Source organism: Lepidochelys kempii, chromosome 11 (assembly GCF_965140285.1).
Source record: "Lepidochelys kempii isolate rLepKem1 chromosome 11, rLepKem1.hap1, whole genome shotgun sequence".
In the NCBI taxonomy this organism is placed as follows: domain Eukaryota; kingdom Metazoa; phylum Chordata; order Testudines; family Cheloniidae; genus Lepidochelys; species Lepidochelys kempii.
The window spans coordinates 40,817,498-40,841,911 of NC_136390.1; the positions used below are offsets into that span (position 1 = coordinate 40,817,498).

Sequence of the window (24,414 nt, forward strand, 5' to 3'; positions counted from 1 at the left end):
TTGCAGGATTCAGTGCTTGTGTCAAAGGGTGGAACTGTCACACTGAGTGTGTATATACATATTTTTAGCATTATTTGGCAAACATCTCATTTTTCTGCATTTGAGCAATTATTCAGACAAATGTCTGCACTAAAACTTTTATCCTAATTGATCCTGCAATGTGCTCATTCTTTTGTGTTTGTGACATCAGTCATCGTCTGTGGAAACTGTGGGTACCTTTTCAACATGTTTAAAACTCGCAGCTGTGAGTCTCAGAGCCTGGGTCTTCAGACTCAGGGTGGTGGGGCTCGTGCTATCATGCTAAAAACAGCAGTGCAGAAGTGTAGGCACACTGGAGTTTGGGCTCCAAAGCTCAGGGAGGTGGGTGAGTTTTGGAGTCCAAGCTCCAGCTCGAGCCACAACGTCTGGCCTGGCGCGTAAGCCTGTGTCTGTAGTCTGTCTCTGAGACTCGCTGCTGCAGGTTTTTAAAACTCAGTGTAGACATACCCTAATATATCACACGTTCAGTATGGCAGGATCATGGGAAGATGATTGCACACAGAGCAAATATTTAAACATTCAAGGGCAAATCCTTATGTTTTTACTCCAGTAAAACTTCATTGACTTTAATGGGTGTTCTGCCTGAGTAAAAACTAAAGACTGTGGCAACTGGCACATATCACCTAGCAAATGTTGCAAAACTCAGAAAAACAATGGATAGATTTGTATCCCTTGGTTTATGTTGAGAAATTTTCAAATGCCTGGCCTGTTTGTTTTTTTAAGAGATTTCTTTTTGCACATCATTACACCAATAGCTGCAAAATACTTCCCTCCCCCTCCTTTAGAATGCCTGTTTGGTCTTTGACCCCTGTTCTACAGAGTTCTTTCATACACCTGTGTCTGGCACACGAACCATGCGAAATATCTGAGTTACGCTCTGGCACATGGTATACTTTTTGTGAAGACTTAATTTTCCAAATATCTGCTTCTGTCAAGAAAATTTGAACAAGCTGAAGGAGCATATTGAGTTAAGAGATTGCTTTATGTTAATTGCAGAGAACTGCTATGGCAGTACATCAGTTTTATGAATATGCTTTCATATCCCAGAAAAAACATGTCTGTACTTGACAAATTGTTAAATAAGCCTGACTAAAGAGAAGCACCCATTTTGATTAGGTAGCAGCTTTGTCTATAATGCCTTTGTTGAAAGGGTGAAATGATATGTTGAGTGAAGAGGGTTGATGATCAGTGTATTCAATGTTTTGTTGACAATTTTAATAATGTATACCATATTTCCCAGATCATTGCCTGGCATCATAAAGTTGCTGCATCATGACACCCATATGCATACAATACCATGAGATTTTAAAACATAACTTCAGGCTATGTGCTATTCTTCCTCCCAATTCAAACAATGATCACAAGGACAATATTGCTAATGTCAATCAGGAACCATATATCTATTATTTTTCTCTCTTGTCATTCATCCATTTTTATTTTACCATTTCATTCCTTCAGGGGTGGTTCGTGCAGAGCAAAAGAATCAAACATTTTATGCTGTGGATATCTTTGATGATGGGCCTTATGAAGTTGGTAGTGAGAGTCGCCGAGCTGAGAATCTAGTTCCTGTGCCAGCTAACAGTTATTTAGGTAGGATTAAGCACAGATGGTAAAACTCTTCAGTCGTTTTGAACACTCGCTATCTAAAGGATGTGCAATACCATAAAATACAAGCAGAAATCAATTATTTTATGCCCCTGTAAAATGCAACCATATTTGATCATTCACATCCTCCTCTACATATGCGGGCTAAGTATAAAATGATACTCCATTGAGGTACCTGTAAGAGCTACAAATGTAACGAGACATTTAAGAGCTGTGATGAGGACCTGCAAATTCTCGTTATGTGCTTATAGGCACTCTCTAACAGTAAGTACTGTCTGTGGATTCATACTCCTGGATCATGTGGCCACCAGCAAGTAGAATTGGGAGCTGTAGTAAAGCCTGAGTTTCTGAGAATAACTGTTAAGTCGGCATTGTGTGTGTGCTGAGAGCATAAACATTGCACCGAACTACCAGTCCCTTAACTCCTAAGGCTTCTTTGCACAGCTAATGGCTGTCCTAAATAACTCAAATACAACATGGTAATTACAGATACGTTTTTTAAAAGCTTTTAATCATTAGCATGGATTGACACTAATAAAAATGTAGTGTGATTTTCATGATGAAAAGCAAAAGAAAACTGTCCTGCTTAATGCAAACAGTGAAGAAAGGCCAAATGAGAGGTGCCATTACAAACCAGAAAGAATAAAGGCTGAATGGGATCTTTGAAAAATTGAGTAGTGTCAAGAGAAAGAAGCGTCTTTCTGCTCCAAATGCTGATTTGTGTGACACTTCTACACCAGTACTCTTTACGTTTGCAATGGGTTTAAGCACATGCTAGTAAAATGGAGCCAGAAGAGCTGGTGATGGAAAGAGAGAGGGATTAATTCTTAGCATCAGGTCTGGGAGAGAGCATTGCCAAGGAGAGAGCCATCTTAGAGTGAAGAAATGAAAGTGAGAATGAGACTTGTTATAAGAAGAAATAGAACATCCATTACAGTTAAACAGGAATCAGATCAAGAATTTGTAGGTGCTGGGGACCATAAATAGTGATGGTAGAGAGATGAATTCATAGCATTTCTAAAGATCTAAGTGGTCCATTTGGATTGAGGCAGGAATGCCAGGGCTAGGGATGTTATGGAGGAGCTTTCATGCTGAACAGAAAAAGACTGCAATAAGCAGGACCATAGTGTTTTTGTCTTCCTGTTCATCAGCATTAAATTTTCAAAACAAGTCTAATGTTGCATTTATATCCCAGAGGCTTTGTCACTCTAAAAAGCTCCTTTGCTTGATTTGACATGTCTTTGGAATCAAATTAACTTCCTCTTTCATTGGTAAGTAGTGCAGTGCCAGCCTGGCATTAATTGGCAGTTGCTGTGCCCTAGGTTATACGTGACGTGCAGTTATTTTTACTGCTTAACTACCATATCTTTCTTCTTTGATCTCTTCCTCCCATATATGTTCACAGGTCTTCTGTTTTTGACAAGTGTTTCTGATACTGATCCCGATCAGTTTGTATACAAAACATTGCCTCCCAATGTAAGAGTGGACAAATCCACTGGTGTGATGATGAATAGCTACCTAGGTTTGTTACCTGAGGTGACAATATATATGGTCTTGGTCATACTTTTGTGTGTGTGTGTGTGTATCCAGACTTTGACATAATTATTTATTTATTTTATTCCCCCCCCCCTTCCCCATTTCAAATGCATTCAAGTAAAAGCATGTAACAGCAGGGATTCAGATGATGGATAGCTTATAAAGTAAGGGGCTTTGGAGAGGACTTGATCTGTAATGTAACACTCAAAATATACTGTAGCCTTCTTACCAAGCTTATCTGAAACTCTGTCTTATTTTTGTAATTGAGAATCGGAATGGCAGTGGTGAAGGATTCCAAGAAAAGGAGATTAGGGGGGCTTGATATTTACTTCTCTTCTAATCTAGATTTTTCCTCACAATTTGTCTGACTTTTGATACTTGGATTTATACCACAAATTCATGCACTATCCCAATATATGTATGCAGTAATCCTGTTCAAAATATGTAAAATAATAATTAATTCAATGTATTAACTTTAGAATTTAAACTGAAGATTTAGGATTGCATGCTTTTTGAAATGTCCTTTATAGACATAATTAGCATGTTACTGCTGATTTCACCACTACTGTATACAGCAGATTCTCAAATACTGTCTAACATTAACATAAAATACTGTGCTTGTACAATGCTTTGCATGTTTTTATAACAGAAAATAACATTTGTATGAAATTCATAAGTGTTCATTCTGTGTTAGAGGCTAAGCACTTAAGCTGTATTAAAGTGGTTAGATTTATTAAATTGGTTTTAAGTTAATACATTTTTAAAAAAATATCCACCATAACCATGTGTAGCGTCTGTGAAATGTACAGATGGTGTGTTTGTGTGCATTTACACACACATTATAGACACACAAAAAACCACATCCATAGAGTATCAGATTTGTTCGACCAATTATTGTACATTTTACAGATGCTACACATGGGTGTGGTGGAGATATAGAGAGAAGTCTGTAATATTAAAAACTTTCATTTAGGGTCTTTTTTCTTTCTGCAGACATTATATGGATATATGCTCCATACCATTCTATAGTCACACTTGTGTACTGTTTCATTTATAAGGTGTTTATTGTTATAGCAGATTTAAAAATAAATGAAATTGGTAGCATGTAGTGAATATATTTTGGATATATTTGCTAAACTTTGGTTGCAGTAGTGCTACCAGGCACCACTTTAATATAGTGCATATATATTATTTTCAGATCTAACAATAAAAAACTCTAGCTATTGGTTTGTGTTTTCTTTTGTTCTAGGTTTCTCTTTGGACACTGGTAAAGGTATCGTTTCCCAAGAAGAGACAACTTTTGTATCAGGTGCACCAAGAGCCAATCACAGTGGAGCTGTAGTTCTGCTGAAAAAAGATCTCCAAATTCCCAGAACACTCTCGCTTGTGCATATATTTGAAGGAGAAGGGCTGGCCTCTTCTTTTGGCTATGATGTTGCAGTAGTGGACCTCAACAATGATGGGTAAGGCTCTTGTTAAGCTCATGTTATTAAATCCTAGTTTTGTATTGCTGCAGTGCATTGTATGTATAGTGTACCTAAAGATGATTTGCCAATGGAGGAAAATGTGGAGGAATAGAGTTGTGTGTCCCTTCCCCTCCCTAACTTTAGGATGTATAGGGAAGGTTTCCAGTTTGCTTGATTTTCACATTAGCAATATAGGGCATACTAACTCTGGGCTTCCTTTTCAGAGAAGTACACTAGGTGCTGTCTCCGAATTTATTTGAAAGGATGTGACTATTGAATAGTTTTAGACTTCTTCTTTTCTACTCATTGTTAGAGCAATACAGCTAGATGAAAAGTTGACTGAAACTTGAATGGGTAATATTTTTTTTTTTAAAAGGCAGAAAAAAAAATCACATTCAAGCAAAAATCCTCATAGGTATTCTTTATACAGCACAGAAAAGAGGGGAAAAGCCACAAACACAGTTTGTTTCTTTAATAAAAATTGCCAGGTTAATTTTTCACTATTGAACCAATTTAATGTGCTTCCTAGTGACCTTTGCTCAGCCTCTTTGTCTGACCAATTTACTTACATTATATTCAGCCTGTAGTCTTTAACTTGCCAGGAATTTTCACTTATTTCTCAGAATTCTTTTAAAATGTCTGTACTTTGTTTCATTTAAAGTTGGCAAGATATTGTTGTTGGAGCCCCACAGTATTTTGACCGATATGGAGAAATTGGGGGTGCTGTGTACATCTACATTAACCAACAAGGCAAATGGGAAGGGGTAAAGCCAATTCGCCTCAATGGAACCACTGATTCTATGTTTGGTATTGCAGTTGAAAATATTGGTGATATTAATCAGGATGGATTCCCAGGTGAGAAAACTGACCTTTTGAAGATGAATGTCCACCTCCCCCCTTTCCAAAACTAGATTCAGAGCATCTTATTTTATCATGAATGTAACCATTCATCAGGATAACATTTATCTAAATCTCCTAATTTCTTTTCAACAGATATTGCCGTGGGGGCACCATATGATGATTTTGGCAAGGTGTTCATATATCACGGATCCAAGAATGGAATAAATACAAAGCCAGCACAGGTAATTAAACACCCGTTACCACCTGTGCTCAGCCTTGCACAGCATTATAAGCATAAGAAGTTTTGTTCCACAAAAATATATTCCACTGGGCAACCTCCACAATAGGCATTGCTCTGTGCACCTTCTGCAGGCCCAGATCCTCGGCTACAGCAAAGCTCAAGAAGGTGTCTGTGCAAAAGTGGCTTTTAGCTCCTTTATGCTTCCCCCAGTCCTGGAGTGGCTGTGTGTTAAAGTAGCCTGAGGATTCCCAGGAGGCCGTTGTGGCACACACCAGTCACCAGGGCACAGGGAAGCCCAGCCATATCCTGTATGCTGGCAGCAGGGAGGGGTGATGGTAGAGGATATATCATGGTGCTACAGTGATGGGAAGCAGCATAAAACCCTAAGATGGACATCTAAGCTACCCAATGATCCCACTACACTGGTACAATCTTCCTGGCTGGCTACAGTGGCTTTAAGGTTAATTTGCATTCCACAGAGTGGCCATATTGCAGTGCATGCTTTGTGCCAATCTGGCCTATAATATTTAAGGGACAAATTCAGACTTTCCTTGCATCTGCTAGACCTAAGGTCTGGAACAGGAGCAAGTGCCACCTGAAAGAAGCACTTCTTCAGAGGCATGGCACTTTGGAAAAGTGCAAGTCATCTGCTGCTTTTCCATGACTGAGAACACAAGTTCAAAAAGGAAGAGTGCAAGTGAGCATGTTATATTCACCAGCTAGTTACATTTTTCTCATGCTGGATTCCCCAAATGGTGGAAACCCTATGCATAAAAGAACAGAGCAAAGGAACATGTGGATTTGTATGCCCCACTTCTTCAGATTTTTGGAGTATAAAGCAATGATAATTACTTAAATGTCTTATTCTCAACAATCTGTTTGTTTTTAGATTCTTGATGGCAAAAAATCCAGTGTTCTATATTTTGGTTATTCTATTACTGGAAATATGGATCTTGATAGAAACTCCTACCCTGATATTGCTGTTGGGTCACTTTCAGATTCTGTCTCTGTTTACAGGTGTGTACTGTATTGGTTTTCTAACAAACTGCTTTGAAGAGATGAATGTTCTGTTTTAGGTTTGTAATGCATTTTTTTTCCTCCAGAGGTTGAAAACTGTGCTGGGGAAGAATGCACATATATCAGTCTGGTCTCTTTTGAGTATGTCTACACTGTACACTAAGCCCAGGTTCTGACTCAGATTTGAGTCCAAACCACTCTTCCATCCACATACAAATCAGTTTGACTTGGATCAGCAAGCACTCGAGGCCTGGTATGGGGGGTGGGTCAGAGCCCAAGTCCTGCTGGGACTGAGATCTAAGCTCTGTCATTTTACAGTGTGGATGCTGCTTAAGCCACACACCTGGGTGAGAGGTTGGTGTAGAGCAGTATAGACACATTAGCTTATTAGCATGGCTGTGAGACCCAGATCCAGCAACTGTAAACAGAGGTTTACAATGTAGTGTGAATGCTCAAGCATGGACTTGGAAACACTGAGTCCACAAGCCTGAGTCCCACAGACCTGGGCTTAGTGTTCAGTGTAGACATACTCTTCTACAAAACTGGCTGAAAGATAACCTAACATCCCTGATGTTTAGCTTTTGTTATGCGTTTTTCAAGAAAACATAGCAATGTTTGAGAACTGTAGATTATGAACTGTTGGAATGATGCATAAAAGGTGGGATAATTATAGTGGATATTTGGCTAATCCTGTGTGCATGCATGCCCACCGTGACCAAGTAAGGCCTTAACACTGAGGAATCTGCATTTCTGCTGTGTGAGCGGTGGAAGGGAGGGGCTGAATTCAGAAAGTCCATGTTGGCAGCTCTTAAACCTGTGACATGTAGAGATCTGCTCCATGGGGCTCCCTTCACACGAGTGTACAAGGAGATATTGTGTGAGCGACAGGGTCAGAGGTCTGCAATAGCAGATCCAATCTGTCATCCCTTGATTGGGGCAGGGACCACATTTTACTCTGTACCATGCTGAGCATAATGTGGGACCCCCATGCTGACTGGGGCCCCTAGGTACTACCATAATACAAATAATAATAATCTGCCTCCATGCTCTCTTGCAGATGCGGGTGCAGTAGATGTAGGGCGTACTGAAGCCCTCCGGTTACATTAGTGGCCACAGAACAGCTTGGGGATGAGGAATCTGACCCCTTGCTGACCTCCTAAGCCTATAGTCTGGTTACTCAGGCTTTGCACTGGGGATACAATTTGGCTGCAGAAAGATCTAATTTTGCCATTTAACGTATGATGACAGGAATTACAGAACAACTAAAATAAGTAGGAAGGGGAAACACAGGCAGGGCTTTGAGGTCTGAGTCAAGTTTGAGGTCTCAGTCCTTATCTTCAGGGCAATCATGGTGAAGGCTCAGGATATCTAAAAGATTGCTCTGGGTTGAAGATTGTGTTTGACAACTCTGCTCCTCGGGCACATGGAGCTTTCTACCATAAGGTAAAACTTGTCTGTTCAGGGGACAGAGCTTTCTTGGGGTCGGTCTGAGACTGGAACAAACTCCCACAGGACCTAAGGACCATCCCATCATTGACTGTGCCTTCTCTAATATAAGCATAGCCGCATGCACGTAATTAAGTCCCTAAAAATACCAAGAAAAGTACAAAAAAAAAAAAACTTGACTGCACCCACAATTCTCCCCCTTGGGAGAGGATGAGAGCAAAACCCATGTGTGACGGACATTAGTCATGTCACACAATACTTGGTTTCTCTCAATACTATGCTGATGAGGGCAATCTAAGTACTTCTATAAACAGGAGGTGACGACACAAAGCTGGTGTGGTGTAAAAGGGGTGAGTCAGTGAAAGAATTCCACTGAAACAAGCAAGGCTGCATTCAGCTTGTAAATATTCAAAAATGTACCTACTGGCTCTGTTCTGCTACAATGAATGGCAAAACGGAGTCACTTTAGTGGGAGCAGGGTTAGCCATTCTCTTCATCTGTATGAATAAGTCTGTTTTTAAAAAGAAAAGAAATGCACTCCTCATGTTTAAAACATTAAATAAAATAAAGCTGCTAATGCAGCAGTATGCCAGCAATCCGACATGCATGAAAGTCAGGAAGTGAAAAATTAGGTTTGTCTTAACAGCCATAATTCAGCCATCCACACTGCACATTAAAGTTGACATATATGTTAATCTAAATTACTTCTGCTACTCACCGTATACACAAAGGGGCTGAATTACAATTGCTGTGGGAACCATCACATTGAATTTCCTGACTTTTTGTGCATGTAAAATGACAACCATAACATTGCATTAACATAGTGGTTTAAAAAACATTGATACAAGTCACTTGACCTTCGTGGGTTTTCAGGGTTGTTCAGCTTCTCTACAAAATGCTGAAGAAGAGCTCTATTTTAAGCTCCAGAGCTTCTTTCTCTCTCACCAGCAAAAGTTGGTCCAATAAAAGATATTACCTCACCCACCTTGTCTCTCTTCAAAATGCTGTAAGTTTTATTTCTAACCTTTCTGAAACTCAAAACATTTCTTTGAATAATATTGAGATGTAGGGAATCTTCACAGCAAATCAATGCAAGTATAGGAGTCTGCTGCTTCTGTTAAACTCAGAGTAACATATAATTGATTTTACTAATTGTAACTTTCCCCCCTTTTTTCCCCTCTCCTCACACCTGTCCATCCCTGTCCCCTCCTTCCCCCCCACCCAAAAAAAAAAAAAAAGATCTCGGCCTGTTATAAGCATTAAGAAAACCATCACGATATCTCCTGACAAAATTGACCTGAACAGAAAGACCTGTTTTGAACCCAGTGGAATCTGGTAGGATATTTATTTTGTTGTAAGCTTTGGCATATTGAGTGCTTCATGTTTTCAGTGTGATGGGGTTGGGCATGCAGACCCACTGAGCTGAAGGGAGGCATATGCAGTGTGATTGATAGATGTGAAACATATTCCGATCTTGTCCAATAACTGGCTTTGCTTCTGAAAAGTAAGAATAGGAGAATGGGTTTCATTGGTTGCCATCTATGTGGATTTATTCCCTGTCCTGTCACTTTTAGAATTTAAAGCCTGTAACTCTTAAAGCTTTATGCAGACTGGAAAAGCTATTAGTTGTATGGCAGATACCTTAACCCAGATCCCAAAAGGCAAAGGTTATGTAAATATGGGATAGGAGTAGTACACTTCTTCAAGATGACATCATGTTGGGCAATAATAAAATTTGATGATACTCTTCCTTAGAAATTTACATTTTAAAACGTTTTTAATATAACTTAAGTGCAAGAATGAAGTGGTTGGTGGGTCATGTATATGTGTATTGGTCCCATGATGTCCCCATGTGATCTATCACTATCTGTTTAATTCAACATACATGCATATTTTAGAGAGCCTGGGATGGCTTTTTTACTGGCACTAAATGGAAGTTTAAAGACCAAAAATAAATAACTTTTCAATGAACATTGACATTTTGTAACAAACTAAAAGTGCAAACTACAAGAAGAAAAGGAACAGACCCTTTCAATCTGAGTAATACAAAGAAGGGCTTGATTCTTCTATACTTCCTCTTAATGAAATATTGAGGCTGCAGGACCTCACTTTAAGAGGGTAGAAGGCATGGGGTGCACTGGTGGTAACTTGTGAGTTACATCCACAGTCAAGTATCACACGGGTGTTTTATATTTGAAAAGCTGAAACTGGAAATACCTTCCCATGTATCAGAAAGTAAATCAGAAACTGATCTAGTTTTATAGAATAACAGATCTTGATAAACATAATTTGGTGCTATTATCTTCTCATGCACTGGCTTTTTATAAGGTGTTCTACAAATAGTGACAGTCACAAGAACCAATTATCTACTTTAGATATTTAATAGCTAGAACTTGCCAAGTGGAAGGAGACTTCCATAGTAAAGACCCATTAGCAGACATTAAATAAATAAAATATTTTACATTCTGCTGCGGCACCGGTGTAAAGGACTACACTGGATGCAGCCAATAAAGAATCAAGCCCATTAATGTTAAACAGTCAGACTAAGTATTTCCTACCCACTCTCTGGCTCAGGTTTCAGTCTCCTGTAGTATCATAATCTAATTAGTTCTTCAGGAGATCCTCCAGCAAATACAGGAAAGACAAGATTTTTATTTATTTAAATGGGAAAAACAATTTGCTTTTGTAAAAACTTCCTGAAGCCATTTTTTTTTAATTTAAAGTATCTGAAAGAGTAAAAGAGAGAAGCACTTTTTCTTCTGGCTCTGTAATTTACCATTCACTGAGAAGCAAAATACCAGTTCTGTTAATTCATATGATATGAATCGTATTATAAAAGCAAGGATAACGGACAGGTGACTGTATTGTTTAATGAAATGTTCAAACTTTCAGTCTGTTGGATCATGGCTTCTTAACATTAATTTTAAATTCTTGACTCTTTACAGCATGGACGTTGAAGCATGTTTTGAATATATTGCTAACCCCACGGACTTCAATCAAAAAATAAGTAAGTAGTTATGAATGTTTATCTGTTTGAGTTTTTTTTGTTTGTTTGCTTGCTTGCTTGTTTTTTTAAGGCTGTTTACTGTTCTGGAAGAACAAAACTGTGGTCAATAAAAGTTAACTGCAGAGGCAGGTATGTAAATGCTGCAACATGCTCACACTGTGTCTGTCAGATCTAATATGTAACTGAGTACATGCTGACAGTACTAGCTGTTACTTGAGAGCTGTAGCCTGAGCTAACAGAAGTGTAGCAATCTGTAGAAATGTAATTAAGTCGTATTACTAAATAAGGGATACATAAGGGAAAAAGAGAAAGTTTATGTGGGGCCTTCACCATGTTTTGTGTTCCAGCCTTGCCTCTGCTGGCTGTGCAGTGTAATTACCATTCGTATTGTCACAGCAGTGTGCACATGAGGGACGTTGGTACACTGAACAGGAAACTTTTCTTTAATAATAAAAAAAAAAAAAAGCCTATTAATTGTGAAAGCTCCTTTTGGACATGTGCAGGGAAAGAGAAGTTGGCTGTCAAATGGGAAAAGGACAAAGCAGGCAGATAATTAATGTTATGCTTCGAAGATGGCTTTGCAAACAAAGGAGAGTTGTTTATAAGCCCAGTACTGGACAGTGCGTAGTCCTCCTGGCTAATATGACAAGCCCAGAACTCCTACATTAGCATTCTTAGTGCTATAATATTTCCTAATTGTAGTTCTGTATTTTCCTTTTATTTTTGATCTAGAACTTAACTATACGTTTGAAGCAGAAAATGACAGGAGGCGGTTAGGCCTGCCATCTCGAGTTCAGTTTTCTAAGCATCTGTCTGATCAGTTGATTGGAAGTATAACTCTAGGAGGACGGAATAGAAAAGAATGTGTGAAAACTTCTCTTGTGATGCAGGTAAAGTGAAGGGAGAGTATTTTATTTTTGATTTATACTCAATAGAAAAACTTCTATCCTGGGCACCAGGTACCTTTTGACATAACTTAAAGTATGACATATAAGATAAAGCCAGCTCCACCTTCTTTCTTCAATTCTCCCCCTCCTCCCGCCCCAATCAGAAGAAACAAAATCAAACTCAAACTGACCCTGACTCTCTCACAAATGCCATCTCCTACCTCCCCAAAAGCCTGAATTAAAACATATGAGCCGGGTAGTATGCCCTGAAGATCAACAGACTCAGGCTTTCAGAACAAAGGAGAGGAAGTAACTTGACCTGTACACAAGAACAATGGCTGCTCCTAGGGGAATTCTGCACCAAAGATAAATAAATAAATCCGTGCATGATATTTTAAAATTCTGCATATTCTATTTGTCAAAATAACACAATATAATCATGCCAGTTTCAATTATTTTGGTAATTTATTTCAAAATACCTGTCAGCAAGTATGTCTGTAACTATACAGCCCCCCAAAAAAAAAAAATTCAGGAAACTTTTTGACAAATAGACTCCTTACTAACAGGTTTCAGAGTAACAGCCATGTTAGTCTGTATTTGCAAAAAGAAAAGGAGTACTTGTGGCACCTTAGAGACTAACCAATTTATTTGAGCATAAGCTTTCGTGAGCTACAGCTCACTTCATCGGATGCATACTGTGGAAACTGCAGAAGACATTATAGACACAGAGACCATGAAACAATACCTCCTCCCACCCCACTCTCCTGCTGGCAATAGCTTATCTAAAGTGATCACTCTCCTTACAATGTGTATGATAATCAAGTTGGGCCATTTCCAGCACAAATCCAGGTTTTCTCACTCTTCCCCCCCCCCCCCCCAAACTCACTCTCCTGCTGGTAATAGCCCATCCAAAGTGACCACTCTCTTTACAATGTGTATGATAATTAAGGTGGGCCATTTCCAGCACAAATCCAGGTACATTAATACATAACTGAGTAATAATTCATGTAAAGTACAATACAGAAACACATTTCCTGCACCCCTCAGAAGCAGAGCGAAGGCTTTGGGGAGCCAGGGGTAACAGAGGAGCTGCAGGAGAGAGAAGGAACCTAGGAAGTGAACCTGGAGGGTTGTGTGTGGGTGGGAGAAGTATGAAACAAGTTTATTTGGGGAGAAGGGATTGTAATGGAATTGGGGAGCCTCCCTCATGCAGACCCTGGCAGACCTCTAGCCTCTCCCATTCAGTCAAGCCCATCTGCCCCCATCCTCTGCAGCCCCGCCTCTCCCTGTCTCCATATGGCCCTGCAGCTCCCCTTCCATTCAGCCCCTGGCTCAGTGCTGTCATTCCACTGGCTCCTGAGCCAGCTCCCCAGTCTGTCCCTCCCACTAGCCCTTCTGAACCCCAGTCTGTGATCTCCCAGCAGCCCCATGTGCCCCCCTTCTGTGTCTCCTCACCTGGCCCCCCTGTGAAGAATCAACCTTTCAGCCACTGGCTGGCTGCTGTCTCTTCTGGTGCCACAGCCGCCCCTGGTGGTTAAAAGGCATAATTGCAGCGCCTCTCCAGCAGAATCTATATGCGGTGTCGGCAACCTTTCAGAAGTGGTGTGCCGAGTCTTCATTTCTTCACTCTAATTTAAGGTTTCTTTCTATAAGTCTATAATATAGAACTAAACTATTGTAGGTAAAGTAAATAAAGTTTTTAAAATGTTTTAAGAAGCTTCATTTAAAATTTAAATTAAAATGCAGATCTTATCAGTTGAGTGTGATCCTTGCCCTTGCTTTTCCTTGCTGAGTTTTCCAATGTCTGGCACATATTTGGATACTATAAGCTGCACACAGGCTTCTGAGTGATCAGTTGTTAACCGCTCTGAGAGGGACAGAGGACAGATTTCATGTGCGAAATCCAGGTATGTGGATCCAAATGCTGAAAGCACTGCAAATGCAATTTTCTTCAAACACTTAAATTTCACTGGCAGGGACGTCCAGCAGGTCAGAATAGAGGTCCCATGATCTCTCTCAGTAGCTTCAAGTGCACTCCACGGATCTCCAAACTTTGATGCCCACAATTCTGAGCTTTTTAACTGAATGAGCTGCATTTTGAAATCTTCAACACCCATTCACTGAAATACAGACAAATCCAAGTCGCTTTCGTTGAACTTTTCAGGTTTAATTAGAAAAGAAAGGATTGGGCCAAATCGCTGGAAATCTTGAAATCTGTCAGAAAATTCTGATTCCAGTTCTTGCACATACATTCTAATCTCAGCGTCAAACACGGTGCGCCGTTCCACGTGGCATGATAGTGATGTAAGCAGCAAATCAGGACTTAAAAATATTCCAGTACAGTGATGCTGGAACAATTTTTATGGTGGGGGTGCTGAGCTGCGCCCCCTCTTGCCCGTCTGCACCCCTCACTGCCCCAGGCTGGTGCCAGTGGGTGTGGCTGCAGAGCTCCAGGCTGGCAGCTGGGACCCCAGGCCAGCAGCGGAGCCCTTGGGACCAGTGACAGAGATCGGCAGCAGGCTGAGCAGGGCTGGCGGATGGAACCCCACCTGGCAGGGGGCCAGTGGCTGGTACCCCAGGCCAGCAGCGGAGCCCCCAGGACTGGTGGCCAGGACCTGGGCAGTGTGAGTACCACTGAAAATCAGCTCATATGCCACATTTGGCATGCATGCCATTGGTTGCCTACCCCTGATCTATATTCTGTGAAGGAAAAAATAAAATAAAATCTGTGGAGACCATGAATTCTTTATGTATGCAGCAGCACAGAATTCCCCCAAAACTAAACAGCCTTGGGCATTTAATACAGTTCTTAGTGGATAGAAAAAGGATTGTTATGGAGGACTTTGTCTGTTATAAATTTATTTTCCTGGAGGACTCTACCATGGGACTGAGTGTGAGGGGCAGGAAAATGATTTTTGAACTCCATGCCTAGTCTGCTACCAAGCAACAGCCTTGGAGATGTCACTGTTGCAAGCCGATTTTTGCTTCACTTTTCCTTCCACAATTGAATGAACGCTTTACAGTTGTGGTTTTCAACCTGTGGTCTGCGGACCCCTGGTGAACTGCAGACTATGTCTAAGGAGTCCACAAAAGGTTGCCATTACCATAGAACGGTGGTTTTCAACCTGTGGTCTGTGGATTCCTGGTAGTCCGCATACTATGCCTAAGATTTCCAAAGGGGTGTGCACCTCCATTTGAAATATTTTAGGGGTTTTCAAATGAAAAAAGGTTAAAAACCACTGCTCTATAGGAAGGGGGAAAGTATGTCCACTGTTTCCTCTTCTAGTGGATGGTTATATGATGCTTAATTCTGTGTTCCCAGATGTTATTCCTAGTGATCATTACCTGTGAGAGAGATCATTAGTAAACAATGAGCCCTGGGGTTCAGCTGGCCCTTACCAGCATGTCTGTTATGATAATGTTTCTTTAAGTCAATGCATATAATGAATACATTCAATTTTTTCCCTTGAGAAACATAGCGAAAGAATCTTTCTTGCACTCTAAACAAAATAGAATATATATTGTTTAGTTACCAAATCTAGTGGGATTTTTTTTACACTGTATACTAAATATGCTATTTCTAATGTTTAATAGGAAAATATCAAAGATAAACTACGTCCCATTCCTGTATCGGTTGGCGTTAAAATCAGCGGTTCAGAATCTAGTTCACCATCAAAGAGAAGACAAGGAAGATCACTTCCAGATCTTGTTCCAATTCTAAATTCAAATGAACCAGAAACAGTGAGCTCAGAAGTAAGTCTCTTCTTGAATAGATCTTTGGAAGATGATGCAATGTGGATTGTTAAGCCATCAAAACACAAAGTTTGTATGACAGAAGAGTGGAGGTTGGGTTATTTGCATAGGTAATTAGTTCCAGTATGGTCTTCAATATTCAACTCCAATTCGAGAGAGAGAGAGAGAGAGAATATGAATGAATGAATGAATGCATGGCACGTGCACTTGTATCAGAAGTCACTGAATTAAAGGCTGTAAAGAATTAAGTTATGACCAAAGAGAAGTAAGTGAGGAGGCACATGATATACAATTAATTTATAACCTCAGCTTTGGGATTATATGGGCTCTCATCACTTGTGGTAGCAGAAATTTAAAACGTGCTCCTGCATCCTCCTAAAACAGAAGTGAAGATGGCACAGCTGGTTAACACACTAACTAACTTTGCACCCCAGAAGATTCAGGTTGAAATTTAGCTTTGGTCACAAGTGAAAATTAATTGAGTTGTCTCATCCTTGTGAATGCATGTCCTACATCACACGAGCACTATGCAATTGTTTGCAGGGTCAGGGTGCCCTGGAACTTGGGATATGTCTACACTTCAAGCCAGGGCTGTAGTCCCCAGCTTGAGGAGACATACTTGTGTTTGCTCAACTCCCATTAAAGTAATGAGCAGGAGAGGCACATATCACTTCGAAACAGTGGGCCCCAAACTCGCCCAGTTTTTGTATTTCCACATGACCTGATGCTTTCACTTAGCAGCAACAGCATACATTTCCAACAAAGCAATAGTGTCCCCATCTCCTTATAGCTGAAAAGGTGAAGTCAGACTAGGGCCTTGTCTGCGCAAAGAAGGGTCTATGAAGTGTCTATGGATCTGAACTAACTGTAGCATATATCAGCAACTATGTTTTGTTTTTTGAACATAGATTTTAGTATTGTATGTCCTAAAATAAACTGACTTTTGGCTTTTGTATAGGTGCAGTTCTTAAAAGAAGGATGTGGAGAAGACAACATATGTAATAGCAGCCTAAAACTTCAATACAGATTCTGTACCAGAGAAGGAAATGAAGACAGATTTGCTTATTTACCAATGTAAGACTTAATTTATACATTAGCAAAAATTACTGCACTTGGGTGGATGTTTGGAGGGGATGTTTTTTTCCCTAATGTGTGAGACTTGTTATATTTTGTTTCCATAGTGAGAACAATGTTCCGGTGCTTGTCCTCAAAGATCAGAGGGATATTGCTCTAGAAATAACTGTGACAAATAATCCATCAGATGCAAAAAATCTCCAAAAAGATGGTGAAGATGCCCATGAAGCTAAACTAGTTGCAACTTTTCCAGATAGCTTGACCTACTCTGCTTTCAGAGAGCTGAGGGCTTATCCTGTAAGTAATCCAGAAAACCAGGACAAAGGTATATATTACATATATTTAAATACTTACTGTGTTTTGACTTCTGCATATCTTTAATTCAGGAAAAACAATTAACTTGTGGTGCCAATCAAAACGGTTCTCAAGCAGAGTGTGAACTTGGAAATCCTTTCAAGAGAAATTCCAATGTGAGTGGCTTGTTTTTTTCTTTTTTTAATTAAAGTTGGGCCTAATATATAAAGTTAGATTCTGGACCTAGTCCTGAAGTTTCCCTAAGTTCAAGGGTGTTTGTCTTGGGATTTGATTTGGGGCCTATCCTTGTTTTCAACATTTCAGAATTCTATGATGTATTTTTTTTCATATAAAACAAAGTTTGTGCTCACAAAAATATATTCACCTAACATCACATTGTGTGGATTTTTTTCTTGTTTAGGTAACCTTTTATCTGATTTTAAGTACAACCAAAGTTAATGTTGACACAACTGATTTGGATGTTAATCTGAAGTTGGAAACGTAAGATTTTTCTGTTTTTACCTTTTCTCTTGGTGTTTTCCCATATACTTGTAAACATTAAGGAATGGCTTCAATTTGTTTTGTAAAGGCAATTTTATTGTAATGTGAAAACTGTTAAAATTTAAAATAAACATTGCCATTTCCTTTTCATTATAGAACAAGCAATCAAGTTAATTTGGCTCCAATTACTGCTACTGCTAAAGTGGTTATTGAATTGCTTTTGTCACTCACTGGGTAAGTGTTTATAGTTAGCATAACAAATCAATGTGAGAATGAACCTTTGCTGCAACCCGTACTAAAATATGATCTGTTTGTTTTTTTTAAAATTGAACAGAGTTGCTAAGCCTTCCCAGGTGTACTTTGGAGGTAACGTAATCGGTGAGAGTGCTATGAAATCTGAAGATGATGTTGGAAACATAATAGAATATGAATTCAGAGTGAGTTGATCTAGATTATTAAAAACTCATGATTGATTTTTTTTTCCTGACACTTATGTTAATATTTTAAAATCTGGCTGATTCGAAGATGGCTGCCCTAGCACCCGAATCATCACCATTAACCACCTCCTCCTCACTTCCACAACACACAACCTGACTGGCCCATCAAGACTGGGGCTTCCTCCAGCCTTGAAAGTTTAGGTTCACACTTCCAAAAAGCATCTTCCATTTGTTTGTGTGCAGTCCCCTGCACGTACAATTTTCCAGCATAAGCATCCATGCCTACAGGTAAGAAAACTTACATACACAAAACCCATCAATGGTATGCCCAGCGTTAGTGCTCAGAAAGTATGTGCAGATATTTGTGCACGTAAAGCCGAGCATCCACAAACCAGCTGTGTTGCAGCCCTTTTTGAAAATATGGCCCTGTAAGCTCGCTCTCTCTTGGCCTTCTGCCTTTTAATGACTAAGACAAGGATCTCAAATCCATGGATCTCAAATGGTCTGCAGGTTCCTGAATGCTCTCCAGTGTTGAGAATGTAAATTTTTGCTCCATGTATTTCCCTCCATCCACACATTTGTGCTCCACACTTGCTCAGTGTAGCCCATTCCTTTTTTCTCAAGACTGGCTGCTCTTGCATCAGAACCACCCCTTTGTTCCCCATCTTCCAAAACACATCCTGACAGGCTGTGGTGTGTTTTGAAGCTGGAATCCTGGTCTCCTCTCCTCATGCCCCCAGTGGACACATGACAAGGTTGTTAATTTCTGCATTCATGGCCTCTGTCAGAGGGTTGGAGAGAGGGGCTTGAGGGGAAGGGAAAGGAGCATGTCTCAAGTTCAGGAGCACCTAGATCCGTTTTCTTTATCATTTGTGTCCCTGCCTTGGGCTCCTGAAGACTTCCTTCTGCAGCTCTCTTTAAATATAGCTGATTCAGTAATGCAGACTACTTGGTGTGGTTTGTAGTTTCTGTGGCTCAGTGATGACAAAGGTCTAGATATTGCAGCATTGCTCTGACTCAAAAACAACTATCATACTGCTGGAGCAAAACGGACAAAAGTGTAATTCTGTGGCACCAGATGTTCCCTTATAGTTGTAATCCTCCTGCTTGTCTATAACTGAGCACATTTTTGCTACCGCCAGAACATTCTGGCTCCTGTTGCTGTCCTACAGGAGAATGGATCCCACTTACGTTTTCAGAGACTACTGGGCCAGGGAGCAGACATCCCAATGGTTCCTGCACTGGAAAACATTTTAACACTATATATGGCTGCTATCAGCTAGGCCAGCCACAGGCTTTATATATGCTTTTTGCTTACTTTTTCACCTTTTGTATTCTGTTCAGATCTCATCGACTAAGTCTTGCAACTACTCTAGTTTTATTTTTATCAATAGAACTTTTAAATAAAACTTTAGCAAATCTAGTTTCTCCTGATTTTTGTTGTACAATATTGTCTACTAGATCATTCAGAACATTATGCTGTGATAATGTCTATAATTAGGAAGGTTTGCTACCTTTTATTTCCAATCAGAAGTTGTTTGGCAAATCCAAAATGTATGGTATCTTCGGAATTTGTGTTTTCCTGTGATTTTATTTTTAATACCAGAAAAACCCTTCTTCAACAAGTGTCAGTGCAGATCTGTAGCTGTAAATTCTAGTTTTATAAGAGAATATGTGGATTTTTGTATTCCTAACAGATAACTAACTTGGGTAGACCACTTAAAACATTTGGCACAGCTTCCTTGGACATCCAGTGGCCAAAAGAAATCAGCAATGGCAAATGGCTACTTTATTTGATGAAAGTAGACTCCAAAGAATTGGGGAAAATCCCTTGTGAACCTCAAAATGAAATAAACTCTTTGGGACTTGAGGTATGTTAATGTACTTTCCACCTGTTTATAAGCAAGGTCATATAACATTAAAGCACAACTGGGAGTGTGTTAGTAGGATACTGGTACCTGCCTTGGAATGAGCTTTGTATCTTCAATGACTCAAGAAGTGCATCAATCTCCTATGCTAATATACATCCTGCCATAGCTATTAGACTATGGCTCCTTCATTTTACATTTAAAAGCAAAACCATTTTAAAACCTAATTGATATTTTTAATAAAGCAATGACCCTTTCCATGATGGAAAAACAGTTCATGGTGAAGAGATAAGGAAAACAGGGCAACTATTTATACCTTTTTAAAACATTTTTTTTAAAGCCAGCTTAGACTGCTTGAACCTCTTCTTCTTTTTCTTGTTCCTCATAAACTTAATTGACCTTTTGCCAGCAGCCAGTTTGTGTGTCGCCTTCAGCTGAAAATTAAAGTGCCAAGCCTGCAGCCCCCCTGACAAAATTCGTCTTGCCTTCAGAGGAGATTTAGGGTTGGTACCGAAGTTAGATTTTCTAAGAGGGCCACAAAGTGTTGCCTGAAAGAGCTGGGATCCTGAAGGAAGGGAAGTTTTTGAAATTGCCAGACTCTGTTCTCAGCCTGCCCTTCTCTACTCTCTACCATCTTTTCACCCTCTCCAATAGCAAGCTTCAACTGAAGAACTGCCCAACTGCTCCTTAAACTCCCAAGTATTGTTGCCAGGCTGTAGGAGAAGCCAGTGAGGAGAGCCAGGATCAGTGCTTTAAAGAGCAACAGCCACGTACCCTCTCAGCTCAGATGTGGTGTTCAGCAGAAGTAGAGAAGGGTCTGGGCTTCTTTTAACTTCAAAGTGTACAGAGGAGAAAATAGGCAAGAAGAGTGGGGAATGGATGGTTTGATATCTGTGGAACTACTCACATTCTTAAAGTTTTATAAATGCACAAAATGGAAAAGAGATTCCCCCCTCTCCCCTTTATTTGTCTGTTTTAGTAATTTTCAGACAAAAAAATCACACAAGTTTATGTGATTTCTTTAACTAGAAAATGCTTTTTCTTTGTTCTGTAATTTATTAATAGACTTCACTTAACCCAATGTTTGCTTTAAAAGAGCTTTCAACAGAATGGGTAAACAAGGACAAACTAAGTGTCTGTTTTTACACTAACACGCTAAAATAATTTTTACTGAAATATGGCATTATTTACCCAAGAACAAAGGGTAGACGACAATAAACATCCGTCCAAATCCTGTGAGCCCTTTGCACACATTGCTTGCATTGAATTCTGTGAGAGTTCCACGTGGAGGAAATTGCAGGATTAAGTCCATCTTTTTTTTTTTTTAAAGTGGATATAAACCACAACTAAAAGGACTTTTAAAGCTAGGTATGTAAATAATCTCTTCACCATCCGAGTATAATTGGATGCATAATGCATGCTTTGTTTTGTACATGTAATGTACTTCTAAAGTGTGTGCGCCAAATTCTGTCCTCACTGATATCCTTGCAATCCCAATTATTTCAAACTGATTACATGTGTAACGGGTATAACTGAGAGCAGAATTTGTCCAAGGGACAGATTGTGCATGTCTTTCCTTTTTAAATGCATTACCTGACTTGCCAAAAAAATATTAAATTCATATGCTTCTACTAAACAACGTGAACTCTCTAAGTGTTTTGTAAAAACTTGTAAGTTTCCCATTGAAACCTAATTAGTAACTCTGGGAGTGTGCAACTCTTTTATTGTACATACTCAGTGAACAAATTTATCAGGAGCGTATCTGCCTACTTTGGAATATATGCAGTGTTTTTCTTGTGTGTTGGACCGTGGATATTAGAAAGACAAGGTGGGTGAGGTAATATCTTTCATTGGACCAACTTAAGGAAAAAAACTATTCTAATGAGCGTAGTAGGAATAGCACATACTCACTCACTTGTTGGTTAAAAAATGAAATGGCTTTGAAGCTGAGTGCAAGTGAAACACTTTGCCTCACTGCTCTCCATTTTTGTTTAGATCACTTTTTTAAGTTACAGCTTAAATCCTAGTAATTGCTGTGATAGCAGCATTCAGTGCTAGCAGGAATGCATAGAAATACTGTCTGTGGCAGCTGCGCTCAGATATGGAATCCTGGTGGTCATGCAGCAGATGCATACATTTTGCCTTGTGTGACACCTGTATTAGCCCTATTGTCGCCATGTTCTTCTTTCGTCTCCATATTTTTACTTGGAGGGTCAGGTTTAGGAAATACGTTTGTGATGCAACCAATTAATGGAGGAATGAATGTTTTACACTGGGGCGAAACAGCTTCAGATTTGTCTGTATTTATTCCTAGGGCTGCTTCTTGAAACTGACGCTCTGTTCAAGTCTAAAAAAGGAAAACTTGTTTTTACCTGAGCTATGTTTACAGTATATAAATAATTGAAAACGGGATTATATTATGGGAACTGCAACTGACACTAAACATGCCTGATTTTTGGCCAATACCACTACCCTTTAGTACTTGAATTGCTTTTTAACATCTCCCAAGAAACTAAATATTTAAATGCCCAATATTCAAAGAGTCTTTTCCACATTTATGTTCTGCCTAATAATCCATTTCATATAGTGTATCAACATATAATTTTTTGTTTTAAAGGAGTCCCACAGGTCAAGAAGGAAACGTGAAATTGCAGAGAAGCAGACTAATGATGGCAAAAAAATGTCTGTATTTTCAGAAAGAAAATATAAGACCCTGGTAAGCATTTCCATAGCAAAACAACAATTTCTCTTCAATCTCTTTACCTTCCCTTCACTCCTACAGAACCTTTTTAGGTTTAGCCAAGTGAAGGAAGGCATTTTGTTGTATAGATATTCTATTTTATTCTATTTGTTGTATAGATATTCTATTCTATTTTATAACTTGTTTTTTAATATTATTCTCTCCTAAATCTGGTATATTGGGATAATTTCCAGACTGCTGTAAAAGAACAATTGAGTACATATCTCTAGATTTAATTAGCAATGTATCTAGGTAAGCATTTAGCTTTCAGAAATGGACTTTAAAAGGGAGCAGGATAACTAATAAGAACAAAGTAAAGAAATCATTCACAGACTGATTCCTACATTTTAACATATTAGGATGGATGTTATCAACCAATCTTATCGTTGAAATTAATAAGTTTTGCCATTGATTTCAGCAAGCCAAGGATTGGTCCTTCTAAAGGGACCACACCTTTAAGTCTACTTAAGACATACATCTTCCTGTTTCTTTGAAAAATTACAAGACGGGTTAAAATAGTTGTAACAAATATTTTTCTGTAAAATGTGACTTTTGAAGTGTCTATATGTATATTTATTTAAATTACAGGACTGTAATGAGAGTGCACGCTGTGTGAATATAAAATGTCCCTTGCAAGGCTTGGACAGAAGGGCAATGGTTGTATTGCGTTCAAGATTGTGGAACAGTACTTTCCTAGAGGTATGTTCTATTGCTATTCTTGAGGCATTTGCACACTCTCCTGTCTTTTCTCTTCTAATGTATCCTCATTATATTTTGAAACAGGAATATTCTAAGCTGAACTACTTAGATATTCTCGTTAGGGCTACAATCAGTGTTCCTGCTGCAGCTGAAAACATTAAGCTCACAAATGAAGGTGCTCAAGTGAGTTTTCAAAATTTCTTTAACATGGTTTGTACATGTGAAGTTTCCTGCGTATATAATATGTATTACTCCTGGGGGAATTCTGAACCACTGTGCAAGTGCAGACTAATGTCCCCTGGAGATTTCTCTTTCCCTACAGAATAACTGATTTATGTGCCCTCCCAGGCAGTGGTCCGAAGTGGGTATGTCAGGAGCTGCCAGGGGAGATGTAAATCACTGCCTCAGGGGGCAGGATTTGGCATGCTTGCAAGACACTCTCCCTCTTGCCCACTACCCTGGTGCTGGGGAGAGGCAGGGCTGGGGATGCCCTGGCTGGTGGCTCCTAGCCTGTGCAGGGCTCCAGCTGCTAGTCTGGATTGGGACAGGACTTCCTCTTCCCCTGTCTTCAGGAAGCTCTGCACACTCTCCCCTTTCACTCACCACTTCCTCCCCTCATTGCTCCAAAGCTGGGGTCGGAGGGGGTCACTGTCTGTCTGTGGAGCTGCCCCGCTCCCTGGATCCTGACACCCACCCCACCAAGCCCCACACACTGATTTACAGTGATGGCTAGAGTCTAGGATTGTGCAGGGTGGGAGGGTCCCAGAGCATTGGCTCCAATCTGAGGCTGGAAGTCTGCACAGCAGCAAAACAGCCCCACAGCCTGAGCCCCCAGTTGGCTGGCACAGGTCAGCTGTGGGTTTTTCCTTTGCTGAGTAGACATACCCTTAAAGTCTTCTGTGTCTGACGTATATGGAAATACTAGTAATGCCATCTGCTCTGTAGAGCCATAGATATATGCCTA

The 24,414-nt window shown here is 39.8% G+C and overlaps 1 protein-coding gene and 1 long non-coding RNA gene across 5 annotated transcripts in view; one reads left to right on the plus strand and one right to left on the minus strand.

Annotated features, from left to right (window-relative positions):
• The window catches only part of ITGA6 (integrin subunit alpha 6), a 59,678-nt gene that overhangs the window by 25,922 nt on the left and 9,342 nt on the right, over positions 1-24,414 (plus strand). For 2 of the 3 annotated variants that reach the window (XM_073305848.1, XM_073305850.1), the window contains exons 5-23: positions 1,498-1,629; positions 4,430-4,643; positions 5,308-5,501; positions 5,640-5,728; positions 6,617-6,744; positions 9,430-9,525; positions 11,136-11,197; positions 11,930-12,087; positions 15,679-15,837; positions 16,796-16,911; positions 17,019-17,208; positions 17,298-17,381; positions 17,627-17,706; positions 17,863-17,940; positions 18,041-18,143; positions 19,841-20,014; positions 22,629-22,727; positions 23,340-23,450; positions 23,535-23,633. In XM_073305848.1, coding sequence (XP_073161949.1) covers positions 1,498-1,629; positions 4,430-4,643; positions 5,308-5,501; positions 5,640-5,728; positions 6,617-6,744; positions 9,430-9,525; positions 11,136-11,197; positions 11,930-12,087; positions 15,679-15,837; positions 16,796-16,911; positions 17,019-17,208; positions 17,298-17,381; positions 17,627-17,706; positions 17,863-17,940; positions 18,041-18,143; positions 19,841-20,014; positions 22,629-22,727; positions 23,340-23,450; positions 23,535-23,633 — 2,366 coding nt within the window. Of the gene's footprint in view, positions 1-1,497; positions 1,630-3,049; positions 3,167-4,429; positions 4,644-5,307; positions 5,502-5,639; positions 5,729-6,616; positions 6,745-9,429; positions 9,526-11,135; positions 11,198-11,929; positions 12,088-15,678; positions 15,838-16,795; positions 16,912-17,018; positions 17,209-17,297; positions 17,382-17,626; positions 17,707-17,862; positions 17,941-18,040; positions 18,144-19,840; positions 20,015-22,628; positions 22,728-23,339; positions 23,451-23,534; positions 23,634-24,414 lie in introns of all 3 variants that reach the window. The other variant, XM_073305851.1, reaches the window with a different exon arrangement.
• Positions 9,439-24,414, minus strand: part of LOC140895647 (uncharacterized) — a 42,934-nt gene continuing 27,958 nt past the window's right edge. For both annotated transcript variants that reach the window (XR_012154294.1, XR_012154295.1), the window contains exon 3: positions 9,439-9,687. This is a non-coding gene — a long non-coding RNA (uncharacterized LOC140895647). The remainder of the gene's footprint in view (positions 9,688-24,414) is intronic.